Genomic DNA, 18,894 nt, shown 5'->3' with positions numbered 1-18,894 from the left:
TGTTGTGATACTTCTATTGTGTTAGTAAAGAATAAAAAGTTGCATACTTTTTACAGGTGTGTGTGTGCGCCAGTAATCAAAAGGTTTGATTGTTGATGTCCACAGGAAATATAGTGCCATGAAAATGTATTTGCCCCATTCTCAATTTTTTATTTGGCCATTACTTATAACTACATTTAGTAATAAGTTGTCCTCACTTCATGGCTGCTTTTCTGTCCTGCCCTCATGTAGAAAATAAAGACGGTGTCAAACGGGCGGCAGGGGAGCAAGTCTAGGTAGTTGATGTCATCAAAGAATCCTGGTGAGGAAGACTCCAAGCCAATCAGATGAGGAGGTAGACGACTGTTGTTGGGCTCCTGTCAGTAGTTCACCGACATACAGTAGGCGAATAAAAAGTAACAATAACAAAAGCATTTAGCTGAAGGTGAGCAACTCAAGTGGCCATACATACCTCAATCACAGCCAAACTGTTATTTCTGGCAACCAAAGCAAGATAATTTAGCTGAAATGCTGACAAACCTTGAGTGCCTCCAGAGAAAGAAAACCAAAGTGGGAGAGGAAAAGACGAGCTGTCTGGAACTCTTGTGAAGGTGGAGGAGGTTTGCAGTCTATCTGTGGGTCAGGGAAAGGCTTGGACTTCCAGATGTCCTCACTGTGCCGCTCCAACGTGTTCTCATAATCGATCTGCTTGGTCATCAGAATGCGAAGCTTGTCATGTTGAACTTCCAGCTGAATGAGGAGGATTAGAGGAAACATTTTAAATAGGACTACAAGACAAGCTGTGGTGGGGGGATAAACCACATTCCCAAAACCAGGTGTCCTTTCCTAGTGTTGAAATGTTATGAGTCACCGGCGATTATGGATTTATTGCAACAGCATTTAAAAAGGGTTTAATCAGGTCCAACTTATATTTTACACTTCATGGACACAAGGAAGGGGATTTCACTCTTCTAAATGACTGAATTAACTAAACAGGGTATGGAACACTGGGAAACAGTGTTGCATGGAGACCTTGGCAAAATATTTGCCGCTTGGAAGCACATTCTTCATGTCAAAAGCTTCCCACGTCAATAAATTGCTGCTTTTGCAACATGTAAATTGGCACCATGTTCAGCATGATTGACTCCAGGATTGCCCTCGACCAGGCTCCTTTCTTATCATATGCAAAATAATTTGACAATGATTGAAAATGCTGCGGCAATTTTCTAGAGTGGATTTAATGCATGACAGATTCTCATGAATTGCCAAGATGCAAAACCCCAAGGGTACCAACCTCATTTCCATTTGGACCAAATACAGCAATTAGAACCCTTTCTTCCCTGTCAGGACCCAAGTAACATCTTAATCATCCATGAACTCACGTGTGGGAAATAACTCTTATCATCCTGCCAGCCAACACAACACCCCTGAGTTTGTATCGTAACAAAGTCGATGCAGTGATCCAGCAGTCTGATATAACGAGCAAATATGTAAACACAAGATGAATGACAGACACTTCTCTCACCTCTTTGCTGACAATGTCGTCCAGGTCGGGAATACTAACATCGGCTTTGACAAGGGGGATCTTATCCACCTCTTCAGGGAACGGCCTCTGCTTGACGTTGTACTTGATCCCCACATCGTTGTTTGGTGTTGGGCGGCCCTCGGGAACAAATACCTGCTGTGGAAGTAGGAGAAAGGAAGGGGAAAGAAAGACAATTGGGGTTGTCAGCCTGTAAACATTTCCAACACATATCTGATGCTATTCCGGTTTGACATCAGCTGCTTCCAAGACGCAGCAATCTTCTGTATAATCTCACCCTCTGATTGGCCCGAGCCCTCCTGGGTTGGTGAAAGAGCTGCATGGTCCAGGCATGTCTGCCAGCAGTCCCTCTGATTAGAACTGTCACTGATGGGCTGGGGTCTGTCAGGAGAGAGAAAAACCACAGCTTATTTAACTTTCAGCGCATATTAGTGTCGTTCTTAGATTGATGTAAGGTGAACAGAAAAACTCAGTTACTGACTCTGCTCATTGCCGAGAGGTTGCTCCAGCATGGCGAGAATAACAGAGTTGTCCAACACAAAGTAGCGGAAGTTACTGGCCCCGGTGGCGCTTAGTCTGGCGTAGCGAATCAGGGTGTCTTCGTTGAGCAGACTGCAAGTCGACGCAGGCCCGCTAGGAGAGGGGAAAGCTCCCAAGACCTGCATGATACTGAATGACCACACAACAGCACATACAAAAATATGATACCCAGATCAGGCTACAGGATTTTAGCCCCGATATTGGCCCAATTAGGTATCGAAATTTCCTAGATCGGGCCCGAAATATTTGGTTGGGAACGACAAAACTTCTTGCAGTGTGACATAATCCATGACCAACGATTTAGCTCTATGACGCCAAAATGAAAGGTATAGCATGTTTGATTTTTTTGGGGATATCTTCCGTGTAGTGTGACATCAATGACAACTCTCTGACAGCGCACCTTGACGTCAACCAATAGATTGCATATTGTGACCGATGCATCGCCTTCCGTGCTTGCAGTTGTCAACATACTTGGTCGCTGCAGTCAAGATTTATTCACGCACACAAACCAATCTAACGAAGCTTTAGAGCATGTTAAGATAGAACGTCAGCATGTTTACTACAAACATTAGTGCTAGCACTGGCGTGCTCGGCGACAAAACGTTTTGTTGCCTGCTTGCAAGCCGTATCGTATTAAAAATATGTGAACATACCTCAAGCAATCCTTGAATTGACAGCCAAAAATGGCATCTCCCGAGCATGTTTTTGTTTTCCGTTTATTCTTTTTTTCTCCAACATGCCCGCAGCAATCCACTGTTTGACAACAACTTCTTGATGCCAAGGTAACAGCTGTATCCAGTCGCGTTGACCGGTGGCACGTTTTCTCCCCGACAGTTTTTGATTTGACAAAATAAAGCCCAGTGATCGTAAAAGACGGGATAGTTAGATAGTCGTGTCGTGTTGCCACCGTCTGACTGAGATACGGCAAGATTTTATAGCAGTCGTCTGACATAGTGCAATCGTGAAAGACTAGATTTGTCTAAGAATAAGTAAGAGAGTTTTTGGGTTGTGGTATTTTTAATGGGGGGGGAAGGTCATTGGGGCAGGGCCCTGGTGCAGAGGGCTCCTTGAGATGGTGTTTTCTCACCCGGATGCTCTGTGCCCAGCCTCAGGTTAGCGCTTATGCTCACTAGGGTCTCGGGCTGCTGGAGCCTATCCCAGCTATCTTCGGGCAGGAGGCGTGGTACGCCCAGAACTGTGAAGCAGATGTGCTAACCATTCGCCCACCGTGCCAGCCATTTTGGGATTATGTTTTTTTTTGTGAGCATGTGTGTTTTTGGTCATTACGATATATATATATTTTTTTAACCCGTTTTTGTGCGCATGTCTGTGTGTGGTAGTGGTGGTTGGGGGGTTGATTATAAGTGAAAAGTTCTAAACAAATAAAGTTTGATTGATTGATTGACTGATATTTGGGCCATGTCCACACGTGCACAGATATTAAAATGCTGATTTCTCTATACCTTCTGGCCATTCACACACAAACATTGTTTTATGTCCTTAAAAACTGAAGTTAGCTTTTGGAAAACACTGTCCAAGGTCGAAACTGTCCACAAACTGCTTATTCATGTTTGTGTGCAGACAGGAATAAGTGCGCTTTTTTGGCTTTTGTCATTTTAAATGTGTGACATTATTAACTGCATTTATACTTTATATAATAAAATCGCTAAAGATATTATCGTGTGCCGACTTCATTTTGTAGAATAAAAGATGCACACGCAATTAAAAATATATTATTTCTTGTCTATCAGGATCTGTACAGAGAAGCGCATATTTTAAACAATGTATGTCAGCTGATGTTGCTTTTTCACGCATATTTGTATAAACAAATACACAATGGGGTGTAATTTTTTTATTATTTTTTTTTAACTTGGAACTATATATACATATTTTTTAAATATCTGTGTTTATGCCATACTAAAAAGACAGCATGGCTTCTCTGGCCAAAGGCTGAATCATGGCCGTAATGTTCCGATTTTATACTTGGAACAACTTTGAGCCTTGCTTTGTGGAACCAAGTTGCGTAGATAAGCAACTTTATTGTCACTGTCATCAAACAGCAGTAAATCAAAGATAATGAACTCAAACATTTTTATAATACAGTGAAATGTGTGGTTTAGCGTCAATAACTTAATTACTGGAGAGAGCTTGACTGTTCACAGCCAAAAAGACCGACTCTGATGCATTCTGTACAAACAATGATTGCATCTTACCATGATAGAGTGGCCTCGGCTGCATCTTTCACCCTCATTGAAGCGGGGTTATGCTCCTTCTCCCCTTTGTGTCGCACTTCCTGTTCCTGTCGGGACTTGCTGCCAGAGATTCCCAGCTCCACTATCTCCAGCACTTCCACCAAACAATCCTTATGCAAAACAAGGTTATTATTAAAGATGAGCTAGTACACAATAGAATACTATTTTAATGGCTGATTTAAGAATTATTCACTTTGGTCCATTTAAAATGTACCTTTTCATCCAGCATGTCAGGATGTTCAGTGAGCCACACACAAAGAAACTGGAAGGCAGCTACAATCATTGAGTGAAGGTCCCTGGACTGAAGAGGAGCTGGACGACTACATTGGTACACAATGTACCCACATATAGAGCTGACGGCCCGTTTTCGGTCCGCAGAGTCAACCCCCACCTTGACCTGAGCAAAAGACAAAATGAACATAAGTGTGCTCATATGTTTCACTCACTCAAAATCAACCCTTAAAATGATTGGGAGACATCGGTTCTACTTTTTTTAGCAGCAGGAAGTAATAATATACAATACATTAATTTCATATAATTAAAAAAAACTTTCAGATGTGCAATTATTTTGGGATGGCTTTTGCCATTTTCTTTTATATTTCTGTGAAATTTTGTCTCTCCAGAAATTGACATTTTATGATGGTTACTCTTCCCAGGATGTTCCCTTCAAGTCATGGTGACAAACCACATATTAATGATGTTTAAAGAAAACCCAGAAATGCATGTCCACAATGTATTCTGTTTGGCATCTTCTGGATTTTGAGATGCATTTCAAGACGCAAATAATGAAAGCAAAATTACAGTCTAATTGCTTCTCCTAGTGGGTAGATTGCTATTAATTAATTAGTGTCATTAAGGTTTAAGCAAAAAAATTAAACACTCAGCCTAGTGTATGTATTTATGCTGGGCTTGTGTGATTTTTTTTTTTTTAAATGATATATTCCACTGGTTGCAGATGGCATTCTGGATCGGAACCACCCTTAAGCTACGAGGCTCTTAGATCGTAGCAGTTCACTTGTGATTTAGAGGATTATGCTACTCTTCCTTTAAATCTATCTATCCATACATACATATATATAGCGATATATAGATAGATAGAGAGAGAGAGCGAGCGATGTTTCCCATCACCAAACAAATTTAAATATTAGTCGAAGACAACAAGTAAACACAAAATGCAGTTTAGAAATGTAGGTTTTTGTTTTGTTTTTTGTTAAGGGAGAAAAAAAAATCCAAACCTACATGGCCGGTGTGAAAAGGTGATTGCACCCTAAACCTCGTAACTGGTTGGGCCACCCTTAGCAGCAACAGCTGCAATCAAGCATTCGCAATAGCTTGCAATGAGTCTCTTACAGCGCTGTAGAGAAATTTTGCAGAATTGTTGTAATTCAGCCACATTAGAGGGTTTTCGAGCATGAACCGCCTTTTTGAGGTCATGCCACAGCATCTCAATAGGATTCAGGTCAGGACTTTGACCAGGCCACTCCAAAGTCTGCATTTTGTTTTTCTTCACCCATTCGAGGTGGACTTGCTGGTGTGTTTTGGATCATTGTTGTGTTGCAGAACCCAGTTGGTTTCAGCTTGAGGTCACAAACAGATGGCCGGACAGTCTCCTTCAGGATTTTTTGGTAGACAGCAGAATTTCATGGTTGCATTCACAGCAAGTCTTCCAGGTCCTGAAGCAGCAAACAGGCCCCAGACCATGCCACTAACACCGCCATATTTTACTGTTGGTATGATGTTCTTTTTCTGAAATGCGGTGTTACTTTTATGCCAGATGCAATGGGACACACACCTTCCAAAAAGTTCAACTTTTTTTCTCGTCAGGAGATCATCAAGACATCTTCTGGCAAAATTGAGACCAGCCTAATGTGGTTGCCGTCTTGGAACTCTGCCATGCAGGCCATTTTTGACCAGTCTCTTTCTTATGATGGCGACATGAACACTGACCTTAACTGAAACAAGTGAGGCCTGCAGTTCTTTGGATGCTGTTGTGGGTTCTTTTGTGACCTCTTGGATGAGTTGTCGTTGCACTCTTGGAGTAATTTTGGTCGACCGGCCACCCCTGGGAAGGTTCACCACAGTTCTATGTTTTTGTCATTTGTGGATAATGGATTCCCAAAGTTGTAGAAATGGCTTTATAACCTTTTCCACTTTGATAAATCTCAGTTAGTTTCCTTCTCATTTGTTCCTGAATTTCTTTAGATCTTGGCATGAGGTCAAGCTTTTGAGGATATTTTACTCTACTTCACTTTGTCAGGCAGGTCCTATTTAATTGATTTCTTGATCGAGAAGGGGTGTGGCAGTATCAGGCCTAGAGAAATTGAACGGAGGTATGATAAACCACAGTTATGTTTTAACGGGGGGCAATCACATTTTCCACACAGGACAATGTAGGTTTGGATTTTTGTTGTCATTTAAAAACTGCATTTCATGTTTACCTGCGTTGTCTTTGACTAATATTTAAATTTGTTTGACGATGGGAAACAGTTACTTTCCGTTCATGTATTTTGCGCTCTAAAGCAATTTCGTGGTTTACCAAATATGTATGAGATGCATATAATCAGTAGGGTTTCTTTTTCTGCCTAGAACAAGAGCCCAGTTGAGCTGTGAGTCATTGCTGCCACATTTAAATAATTTAGCCTATAAAACTGACGGTATCAGAGATGTGCATGTGAGTAACTGCACTACACTGACCTTTAAAAAAAATACACCATGCACTGAATCTTTAATAAATGAACCGCTATATAGCAAGGGATTATTGTACATCTCTGTGGGGTTTGGACATACTAGCTTTACCTTGGCAAGACCAGCTAGAAGTTCCAGGGCAGCTAGTGAAATGCTCATGTCTTGCCTCCACTGGGAATTGAGCCTCTGAGTGACCAGATGGATGCTACGCACCAACAAGCCTGCCGCTGTATCTGGAAGAACTAAAACATATAACAGCCCGAAATACCAAATAGAGCACAGCATAGAAAACAGACCACATTTCTTAGTGTTAAAAACATGCCTTAAAACCAAAGATGGAAGGGGGGGGACAAGTTGAACAGAATTTGCACATTTTCAGGCCTAGATATGAATGTAAATTGTGCAAAATAGGGCAGGGCAATGCTGACATTTTACTTTGTTCATTACTTTGCTTTTTAATTCTTTTCACGTTTAAAATAAGTGATGGTTCCATGGGTTTGGCGCTACTTTAAGAACATCTTTTTTTTTTGCTATGTCACAAATCCTAGTCAAAACTGAGTGCCTCGTGGTTGTTGTGTCCATGTTAACATTGGACCATAAGAATGGTACATGCCTACTGTCTGCACTTTTGTAGTTTGTCACAATCAATGTCAAAAATGTATGTTGTAAACATTGCTCAGCCCTAGAGTACATTTGAAAAGGATAACATTGTGTTTGGGAGGAGAATTTTTTTTTTATTTCAGGCACAGCATCACAGCAAGTTTGTTTGTCATCACCTACAGAGGCATTTTATCCAACGCCTCTTAACTCTGCATACCACTTTAACCACGTTAGCTATTAAGGAGGAAAATGGTCATTTAGTATTTCTCATAGTCTAAATAGATCAGAAAGCAGGCAAAGATGACATCTGATGATTTTCATGTTACCGTATACAGTAATGTCCATCCCCCGCTACTTCGCAGATTTCTCTCTTAAACGTATCTAATTTTTCTATTGCAGAAATTCTTGCTATACTGCGGAAATCTGCAGTTAATAACGCTTGTTGTTGTTTTTTTGTTGGTTTTTTTAATTATGGGCACAGCAAAGTCCCCGGCTTGAAGGAGGAATTTCCGGCCAGCCACGACACAGGCAAGCGGGAAGGTGACGGTGGTCGGCCAACTTAAACGCTCACATTCGCCCTATGGAGCGAGGCCAAGATACTTGCAATTTTGTTTGTGAACAAAAGCTGTGTTTTAATAAGTTTAAATACATTCAAAGAGTCGGGGAGGGATGGGTCTGGAAGGCAACTCCCACAACGAACAGAGGATCATTGTAATACCATAAACATTAAAGGAGTATAAAAAAAAAAAAATCTTTTTTGTGTGTTAATGCATCCACCATAGTCTCGAAGCAGGGCTTGGGCAGGACGCTCAGAATCTGGGCTGGTGGCCTCTGTGCTTCCCCCACTGCTGAAGCTAATGCCACTGTTGTTTCTGCTGTGACTCCGGGTTCTCGCAGTCACATGGCTGCCATCTACGCTAACCTAGCGAGGTCAAACATAGCTGGTTAGAAGGCTGGTCCAACATGCTGAGCACGATACCATGAAATACTGCTTTTTAATGAGCTTTAAACTAATTATAATATTTCAGTACTGAGACTTACTGTTTCAGTCTGTGCACCTATGGACTCCAACAGTGCTGAGTCTTGAACGATATTTAGCATTGCACCTGAGAAGGGAAAACAGATTAAAATGTCGACAAAATTAAAAAAAAAAGGAACATTGGCTACAATGCAGTTAAACAAGAACTCTTTTCATAACTTTGATGATTACAATCACGTTTAATTCTTGTGAATTAGAATGTTTAACCTAAACAAAAGGTTTTCTGTTGTAGACATTTACATTGAGTACTGTACTGTACAGTATGCATTATCAAGTGAATAATTCAGTCAGATTAGAAATGGGTACAACTCATGGGATGGCTCATTTCAAGTACAGAAAAGATGTGTGCGCGAATACCCAAGATGAGCTGTGTGTTGGCGGGGTCAGTCTCCGTCTGCAGGGCTCCGATCAAAATATTGACGAGACGCAGCCTCAGGGACAAAAAAGACACGGGCTGGTCATGAGGCAATCCTTCCTCCTCGTTAAACTTGCCCTCCAACAGAACCTTTGAAGAGACAGCATCCTTCTCAACACCGAAGTGGATGTACTGTGCAGAACAATCAGCTACTAAAAGCTTAGGGAATGAATAGACGCTACAATTTACCTCTGATTTGATGTTGCCAAAGTGATGTGGCAAAGGCAGCATGGCCAGTAGAATGTTGATGGAGGCTCTCCTCAGATCAGTGGGATTCACATAAATCTTGAATTTGGATAGCTCCCTAACAGAAATGACCATAGGATGTACACTTGAAGAAAGTCAAGGTGATTATAAATGAGAATGATGCCCAGTGGAAACAAACCCATAGAGATACATAATTTGCTATTATTAACCTGAAACTTATTGCAACACGGTACTAGCCTGACCTGTCTGGTACAATAGTCTCCAAAGCTGCTATGAAGTAAGGTACAACCACATTGATGCCCTTCAGGTCAGTACAGAAGAGAGAGGAAGAGTTAAGAATGATGGAGGCCAAGACGGGTCTACAGATGAAATCAGAGATCTGGAGACCTTGAATCAGCACCATGTAGAACCTGTTGGACAGGAAAAAGGAAATCTCTCAATATTGTTAAAAGATTTGAAACAAAAAAAATGTGAGCTAGAACTAGGTTCATTAACTAGGAATGGGCACATGTCCTAAACGAATGCAAAAGTAATAGTAACAATCAAGTGCTTCTACAGTATGTACAGTCAGGTCCATAAATATTGGGACACACAATTCGTATCCTTTTGGCTCCAAACACAACCACAGCAAAATGCATTTGAAATGGAACAAACAAGCTGTTGTTTCAGACTTCAGACTTTCAGCTTTAATTTGAGGGTATTTACATCCAAATCAGGTGAACAGTGTGGGAATTACAACAGCTTGTACAACCGCAATTCCAACGAAGTTGGGATGTTGTGTTAAACAAATAAAAACAGAATACAATGATTTGCAAATCATGTTTGACCTATATTTAATTGAATACACTACAAAGACAAGATATTTAATGTTCAAACTGATAAACATTATTGTTTTTAGCAAATAATCATGAACTTAGAATTTTATGGCTGCAACGCGTTCCAAAAAAGCTTGGACAGGGTCATGTTTACCACTGGGTTACATCACCTTTTCCTTTAACAACATTCAATAAACGTTTGGGAACGGAGGACACTAATTGTTGAAGCTTTGTAGGTGGAATTCTTTCCCATTCTTGCTTGATGTACAGCTTCAGCTGTTCAACAGTCCGGGGTCTCCGTTGTCGTATTTTACGCTTCATAATGCGCCGCACATTATCAATGGACAGGTCTGGACTGCAGGCAAGCCAGTCTACTACCCCAACTCTTTTACTACGAAAACACGCTGTTGTAACACATGCAGAATGTGGTATGGCATTGTCTTGCTGAAATAAGCAGGGGCGTCCATGAAAAAGACGTTGCTTGGATGGCAGCATATGTTTCTCCAAAACCTGTATGTACCATTCCGCATTAATGGCGCCTTCACAGATGTGTAAGTTACCCATATTATTGGCACTAACACAGCCCCATACCATGCTGGCTTTTCAACTTTGCGTCCATAACAGTCCGGATGGTTCTTTTCCTCTATGGCCCGGAGGACACGACGTCCAATATTTCCAAAAACAATTTGAAATGTGGACTTTTCGCACCACAGAACACTTTTCCACTTTGCGTCAGTCCATTTTAGATGAGCTGTTGTTGATAAAGGGCTTTTTCTTTGCATAGTAGAGTTTCAAGTTGCACTTACGGATGTTGCACCAAACTGTATTTTTACAATACAGTCTGAAGTCTGGAACACATATACATCACCAGACGCTGGTTTTTATCACTGATGATGCTCAGCCAGGCCTCTGCTGCAACTGTCTATAGTTCCTACTTGCTGTTGCGCAGGGCATTTTCCCTTCAGTTTTGTCTTCAGCAAGTGAAATGCATGCTCAGTAGGATTCAGGTCAAGTGAATGACTTAACCATTGCATTCCATTCCAATTCTTTGCCTTAAAAAAAAAATCTTTGGCTGCTTTCACAGTATGCTTCGGGTCATTGTTGCTTTCAGACTAACTCCTAGCAGCAAAAATGCCCCTCGCAGGTGCATGAAAAATAATCTGCTGGCACTGCATTTGTCTTTGCCAATTAATATCATGTAATACGTCGACGTTCGGATGCGATTGGCATAATGTGGTAGGGACAAATTACTACCATTGAGAGTATGTGGGCCAGGTGTCTCCCGGACCGCCAACACGAGTCAGCCGCTGGGCCGCCACCAGCCATCGGAGGCTCGGAGCAGCACGGGAGCTAATCAAAACGTGCAATATGTTTCACCTTCCCAGGGCACTAGATTTACTACAGCCTCTGGACTGCAGATGAAGAAACGTGCTTAAGTCTTTGGCAGAATGCGTGCTTGGCCAGATATGAGAGGCAACGCCCACACTTCAGGGTTATTCCACCCAGAGTCTAAAAATGGCCAGAAGGTGCACAAATGATAGAATTAAGTGGACGGCAAAATGGGCGCAGTCATAAAAGCGCGGAGCTGCAAACGTTTTCTGACTTAAGTATACGGAAGAATATGGCCCTAGGTGAGTTGGGAAATGGCATCTCTTAGAGTCTATTGCCATATGCTACATTATCAGACAATATGATTTCCGAAGACTTTACCTGGAGAGGTAAACGGGTAGAATTTCTTCACCAGTTTTCTTGCTACAGAAGATACGGCACAGAGTCCCACAGGCCTCAGCACGGCCAGCCTCGTAACTCTCTGGGAACTCATTTGCATCAAACATGGGGTTGGCCACCATTGAGTCAGTGGACATTTGGGAACCTTTCCTTCTCAGCTCCAGGCCTACTTGTGTCGCTATTGCTGCATAGGGTGAGAAGAGACAGAATGAAAGCAACCTGAATGGTAATGTGGCTATTCACGTACGTGACTAGTACTCATGCACATACTGTATTGGCAAACTTAGATGTTAGCACAACAAAAAGTAAACGATGCCTTCGAAATGAAACAAAATTGCTATCACATCCATATAGAACTAAATACATCCATGACAATCCATACACTCACATAATTTCATAGCATAGAATAAGGGGAATTCTGACACAAAGAGTTTGCCGTAAAATTTTGCCATCCGGGAACATAAAACATGACAGAGTAAAGAGAAATTACATGTGCCTGTTGCAAGACCACAAAACAAAATCCCTGTGTCAGCTTTCTGGCTGTTGCAAATAAACAACTATCACTCGGGGTACAGATCATTCACATCATGCATTGAGGCACCAAACCAGTAAAACCAGAGTTCAAGTCAAACTGACAATGCAAAATGAACAAAATGAAGCTGAACTTTAGATGATCTGAGGCCAAATAAGGATTAGTGTGACCGAAGGAAAATAAAATAAAACGTTATGGTCGAGACAAGTGGTCAGTTGGTGAAAATCATTCCATCACCTCGAGATGACGCTGACAGAACGCTGATGGAACTTTTTTTTTTTTTTTTTTTAACAATGAGGAGTTACAACATAAAACGATGGCAGTAATGGCAATGATCATGGGGCAACTCAACATAAAACCAGGAAGTTTGGTGAAGAAACGCAAATCAAGTGAGGAAAAACAAAGCTGCTGTTCCTACTTACAAGATTTATAAGAAAGGAGAATTTGGATAAAAGAGGCTGCAAGATAACAGAAATAGTGGAGAGACACAAAATCAAAGCACAGCCAATTCATTTCAGGCATGAATTGTGTTTTTGTTGGTGGTGTTGTTGTCCTCCATAAATGAAATTGACCCACTGTACTCAGCCATGGGAGAAGCGTACATGGCACTACACAAAGAGAAAGAGACGGGAAGGGAGGGAGCACTAAGCAAGTACCAGGCGTGCTGTCACTCAGTGGTCTTTGAATTTGCATATACTGTATCCCCAAAAAGTGTTAGAAAGCCATGACCCAATTAATCACCAGATGTGTCATAGAGTTAAATAAAGGCCTTGGCTCAAATACGTTGTTGTCCCCCCACCCACTCAGGTAGTGCCCCTACGTAGACCTAATTAGCTTTAAGTTATTTTATATAAACAAGAACATTTAATCACTGTAGACGTATGCTATAACAAAGACATCAGATTGGTCTTACAGGCGTGCTAGAAATTGCAAACATGTCTAATTGCTAGTGCTGTTCAGGCAGGTGTCTCAAACATATATGATAATGCAGAAACTTGGAAATGGAAAGCATGGAAATATTAGCTCGCCTCGAACTGCATTATTGATAGAAACTAGAATGAAACTTTCTTAAAGCGTTCCGTCGCCCAATAGACCGCAGTGGGTCTAGCTGCACCCTTACACAACCTTTTGTTGAAATAGGGCCGCCACTCAAATAGATCTCTTATTTCCAAATGAACACCTGGCCCTCTCTGTAGTTGTGTAAATAAAGACCACTATGGGAGGAAATACGGTATTTTGTATCCAATATATCATGAGTAAGATATCCTCCACTATGTTCAGCTCAACTCGTCATATCTCAGTACTTTGTATACGCGCCTGCTCTATCGCAGATTTTTAAACTATTGTTTTCTATGGGTTCTTACAGTATTCTGTACAAGCAAGTCACAATGTGGAGTCGTTCGCCTTCAATGGAGTAATACATTGTACCGCAACATGGTAGGCAGCACTGAGGTCTACTGGAAGAGATGCAGCGTAATTCAAATCAAGAGGCGGCAGAGAACGAAGGTCCCCAATGAAGCGCCAGTAATAACCGTTTTTCCCACAGAACAGAGAATACATGCCTGTGAATATTGTTGTATGTTGTATTTTTGTGTTGCTGCTCTGTGTGTGGTACAGCAGCAGTTGTTTTAAGGTTTATAATTACCGTGACATGTATGTTCATTTCCGTTTACCACGTCCTGCGCGTTTCACATTATATGTCATCATTAAACTAGCGGACTTTCGGCCGACAGCTTGAACATTTTGGTGTTTAATTTCACAATATTTAGTTTGTTGTTGTTTTATGTGTCAGTTTTACAATAACCTTTAACTGGGAGTAACAAATAGTTTGAAGCAAGCACGCTTTGCCTCTTGTTTGGGGAACTGTGTGAGTGAGAGAGTGAAAACAAGAGCTAAGGAATATTTTAATGTGTGTGTCTTAATGAGTTAAAGTGTATTTAAAGAGTGCAGGTGGGGTGATTTATTTATTTGTAATATCTCTGTATCGCATATTTGCACCAATCGAGGGAGGGTTTGGAACATATCCCCGGCAATAAACGGGGACTGTAGTCAGACCTAGATTGTTGGGTGATTTCAATGGATTAAAATCTGATGATAATCTAAAACCAGGCCACTTCTAGCCAAGCCCTCCACACAGAAAGGCACAAAAACAGTTTAAGTCAATGGTTGAGAAAGAAAAATAAAAGCACATCCCAACAACATACAGTTCAAAATAAGACACCAAAAACACAGAAAACTCAAACTAAAGAGGCTTTTTAATTGGCCAGCAAGAAAACACCCACCTGCCCATGCATGGAATAGAAAAAATAGAGTGGGGTATAATCTCGTGCCTTACCAGTCATGCTGGGGTCTCGACTAAGGCCGCTGTGGAGCTTACAGTGGACTAATGCAGCGTCAAACAACCACTGGCCAAACAGGTTGAGGATGCTGTTGACCTTTGGCCGCGCCGGAGCAGGAAGCGGCCGTGACTCCCAACTGCTCTGGTTAGGGCTGGACAAAAGGGTCGGAGACGAAGATGTTTGTTGCTGCTGCTGCTGCTGCTGCTGCTGGGATGCTTTTGTAGGTTGCGTCCCACTGCCCTGCATGAGGTAGATGTCAAAGATTCAAATGAGTGACATGACAACAGTAATCAGTTCGATGTTCATAAAAGATTTTTTTTTTTTTTTTTAAATTTTAAACATTCTCCCACAGAAAATAAAGAAAATAGAAATACATTCTGGGATCAAACTTCCACTACAATAAAACATCTAGTAATTACACAAGCAATGTTTTAAAGATGCAGTGCGTAGCTTCTGTCGCCCCCTTGGCTGGAATTTTGCATTACAACAACAGAGCCGTTGCTTTGATAAACACAGGCATAAGCCCCTGCCTCCTCATTGTGTGATTCTAGAACGTTTTTATTCTGTTTTGAAGGACAGCCGGTGGGGTGGAAAAAGATGGATTTTTTTCCGCTGTACAAACTCAAAATAATATTAGCTTTTTACAAACAGGAGATAAGATAAGGGGCCGCTCTCCGCCCATTGCCAGGTAAAATACATGATTTCTGGTATGTTAGTTTCCGAAAGAACGGGAATTTCAGTGGTTGACACGAAACATAAAAAGATGAAATATTGAAAAATACAGCAAGATGTTAGATGAGCTGAGGCTTGAGTGTGTGATTCCACCCCCAAAGAAAAGTTAGACACTGCAGCACTAAGGAAACGTTTAATGTTATTAATTGTAATCAATGTATAAGAAGAAAATAAAGTCTAATAATAAAATAACAATAAAACACTCATAAGTTTAATGACTGATGTGGAGGGCATACTAAAAGCTTCCCACATCTCATTCATCAACTGTCCCATGAGTGTAAAAAAAGTTAACCACTAATGTAATGCAAACTGTTAAAAAGCCTTAAAACAAGTGACGACATATACAGCAGCTAGCCGGTTGGTGGCCGGTTTAGCTAATAGCTAGTATAAGCAGCTAACAATGACAGTCGTCACCGTCTTCAGACTCACAATCACAACAATCCCAAATTCTTTTCAGGGCAGAGAAAAGCAAACGCTCACCCATCCCTGATGCTGCATATTGTGTTCAGTGATGTTGCTGCTGTTAGGCACAGTTAAGCTGCTTCAAGATAATAATGACATGCAAAAAATGTACACAAACTGTACAAAAATGTAAATTCCTCTCTTAAGTATTCCAAACAAATGGCATAGGGCAGAGTCACGGTTCATTGTGAACCATTTTGAAATGTAACCCAGTTTAGTATGCACAAAAAATAAAATCTAAATGTCAATCACACAACACTGTGCATAAGTTGGACTTACAGTAGAACTCTTGCTTGTGGTTTTGGTGACAACCGTGTGCCGCTGCTTGCGGCTGTGAGGGGGCGTGGTGTTGGCAATGGAAGGGGGCGGAGACATGCTCATTCTGTTGACTGGGGTGGGCGGGGCACTGTCAGCTCGAGGACGGGATATGCCTGATGAGACAGAAAGTTACAGTGAGGTCTGTTCACTTCCGTAATCGCCGGATGGGAAGACAACAGTGACAATCAAAGCGTTTTTCATGTTTGTTTGTTTTTTGCCGTTATGACAGAAGGAAAATAAGGAGACAATGACAACTGAATCTGTGAGTGGATTTTAGGCAGAATTAATTTGTTAACATGCGAGACAAGTGGTTAGAACCAAATCACAGGTGCTTGATATTCATCCTGATTGACTTATTCTTGCCCACAAATAAGCCCTTCCAGGTGTCTGGAACTCCTTCCCCTCCAGTTGTTAATATCATTACCACCAATGAACAGACCACTCTATCATTTGCCCATATTAAACAACATGGCAGCTGGTGTCTGTACCATGGGAGAGCAGCACTGGACAAAAAGAGAACACCCTCTCCCGCACATCTCTCTTTTCAACTGAGACACCTATAGCGTGGAGAAAAAAATACACACTGACATGTAGTGATGCTCATGACTTAATGGACAGCAAGCATCTGGATTTACGCAGGCGAGAGCTCAAGTAACTGCAATTAGGTACAATAAAAGAAACAAAACCTGGACTTGCAATTTTTGTAGCTTTTATCTATCCTGACTGAGTTAAAGGGTTTATGAACTTTCAAGTATATTCATACTACCTACAAGAATGTCATGCATATATGACGCTGAACATAAATGTTATAAACAAACCGGTGAACTTTCAGACAGCACCGTGCTCTTTAAGGCTTACATATATATTCATATCTTCTTACCGAGGAAGGCATCCACAAGGCAGCTAACACCCCTCATGGCCCTGAAGAAAATCTGGGGAAGTTGTTTGAGACAGGGATGCAGTACAACCTCGTGTGGGATGCTGCTGGAGTTAAGAAATTGTTCTTGAAACTTTGGAGTAGTGCTCACTATCGCTGGGTTGCTCAGGTCCACTGGGTTGCTAGAAACAAAAAGTACAATTGCAATGGAATTACTTGAGGAAAACTCTCCGGTATAGCCTGTACTGAAACTGTACAACAGACATAACTCATTCGATAGAAATAGGACATTTTTCATTCGTCACTCTGTTTTAAGTAACCACTGTGAAAGGAAAACAAGTACTAGGGATTTGTCTACATTATATAGCATCACAATGTAGGAATTGACTTGACATGTGAGTCGTGGCCAAACAACCCAATGCTTGGTGAATTCTGCTTCTAAGTTTAGTTCCTTGTCTATGCCACAACTTCTCTGTTGCTCCCAACACAAACACAGGTTCATTGGAGAAAGAGCATTACATGGAGGGTGGCGATTGCATTTCTATTGTGGAAGATTCACGTACCTGAGCATGTGTAGAAAACGATACCATGCCTGTGCCACACAGTCATTGTCCATCTCTAAAGGGATTAAGTTGGCATCCTCATCGGGAACTTTAAAAGTTGGAAAGGAAGGTCCGTGGGTGAAGCGCAGAAGTCTGAATAGAGGATGACAGAGAACAGTGTTCACAGAATACTCGTAAGAGGACAATAAAGCTCCTCAACAACTTAAATGACCGTGATTACGTTTTGTGTTGAATAGTTATATAAAATGTTTTTTTAAAAAGCCAGGGCAGCCAAGTATAATCACTTTTGATAACTACGGATTGTAACATTTTCAAAAATTGCCAAAGAAATTTAAAAAAAAAATAACTAATGCCTAGTCTATTATAATTTGAAGTAGCACAGCATATTATTGCAATCCTCAAATACAATGCAAACATGACAAAAGTAACACCTGTCTCAACTTGTGAATTGTTTTGTTGTTTAAGTTTGAATCAACTAAGCAACAGAGCTTCTTTTCAGTGCAATAAGGAAAAAAAATTGTTGTTACTTTGTGGGAATGTTTATTTCAGTAATTTTCTTGTATGACATGTTGAGCATTCAAATACCAACGGGACTTGAAGTTGACTTGCCGCCTAACTAACCTGGATGTCAGGGCACAGGCTACCCGGCTCCACTGCTCTACAACCGGCGGATGATGTCTCCAGTTGGCCAGCATCTCCCTCGCCGTCTTCCAGTACGGCGGCGTGGGAAAGCAGCGGGCGCACGCCAGGAGCCACACCTCAAACAGCACGGCCATTAATTTCTCTGCTAGTTTCTCTGCCACGCCCACTGGTAAACAACAAGTTGCGATGTTGTAGTAATTAATAATGCAATGCAAGTTTATGACCTCAACTAAGAAGGTTGAGTTTTCATGTGGTAAACTCCTACTTGGAAATGGATAAGTCTCTCCCTTGAACAGGGGATTACATTCGTCAATACTACAAATCATGTAGACGGATTAGAGGAATTACCTCCGACTGTAGGCGGAGCAAGCAAGGTGTCGTTGATGCGAAGCAGGAAGAGCAGCAGCACCTCCCAGGTCTCCCTCACCATGCAAAGAGATTCCCGTGCCAATTTTTGGACGGCAGTTAGGACCTGCTGGCAAAGCCTAATATGATTCAGGCTGTGCTGCTCAGGCCTGGAGGAAGACACCCACAACAGTTGGACGAGAGGTTCATGGACAATTTATGAGATTACATTTTATACTACTACAGCTATATAGACCTTATTGTACTCTACCAGATTAAAA

General features: G+C 41.4%; 1 protein-coding gene across 6 annotated transcripts in view; it reads right to left on the bottom strand.

Moving 5' to 3' along the window:
* The window catches only part of LOC133399999 (ral GTPase-activating protein subunit beta-like), a 34,802-nt gene that overhangs the window by 11,287 nt on the left and 4,621 nt on the right, over positions 1–18,894 (bottom strand). For 2 of the 6 annotated variants that reach the window (XM_061672104.1, XM_061672113.1), the window contains exons 4-24: positions 18,617–18,783; positions 18,248–18,434; positions 17,627–17,758; positions 17,067–17,245; positions 16,675–16,743; positions 16,148–16,299; positions 14,671–14,914; positions 11,786–11,987; positions 9,503–9,670; positions 9,243–9,357; positions 8,996–9,143; positions 8,641–8,705; positions 8,377–8,521; positions 7,111–7,232; positions 4,529–4,711; positions 4,276–4,424; positions 2,004–2,191; positions 1,800–1,903; positions 1,505–1,660; positions 520–729; positions 198–356 (exon numbers count right to left, since the gene is read on the bottom strand). In XM_061672104.1, the coding sequence (XP_061528088.1) occupies positions 198–356; positions 520–729; positions 1,505–1,660; positions 1,800–1,903; positions 2,004–2,191; positions 4,276–4,424; positions 4,529–4,711; positions 7,111–7,232; positions 8,377–8,521; positions 8,641–8,705; positions 8,996–9,143; positions 9,243–9,357; positions 9,503–9,670; positions 11,786–11,987; positions 14,671–14,914; positions 16,148–16,299; positions 16,675–16,743; positions 17,067–17,245; positions 17,627–17,758; positions 18,248–18,434; positions 18,617–18,783 (3,244 nt within the window). The remainder of the gene's footprint in view (positions 1–197; positions 357–519; positions 730–1,504; positions 1,661–1,799; positions 1,904–2,003; positions 2,192–4,275; positions 4,425–4,528; positions 4,712–7,110; positions 7,233–8,376; positions 8,522–8,640; positions 8,706–8,995; positions 9,144–9,242; positions 9,358–9,502; positions 9,671–11,785; positions 11,988–14,670; positions 14,915–16,147; positions 16,300–16,674; positions 16,744–17,066; positions 17,246–17,626; positions 17,759–18,247; positions 18,435–18,616; positions 18,784–18,894) is intronic. The other 4 variants (XM_061672121.1, XM_061672130.1, XM_061672139.1 and 1 more) reach the window with 3 other exon arrangements.

This window comes from Phycodurus eques, chromosome 1 (genome assembly GCF_024500275.1).
Source record: "Phycodurus eques isolate BA_2022a chromosome 1, UOR_Pequ_1.1, whole genome shotgun sequence".
In the NCBI taxonomy this organism is placed as follows: Eukaryota; Metazoa; Chordata; class Actinopteri; order Syngnathiformes; family Syngnathidae; genus Phycodurus; species Phycodurus eques.
Note: the sequence above shows the minus strand (reverse complement) of the source record. Positions and strands in the feature narration are given on the sequence as shown.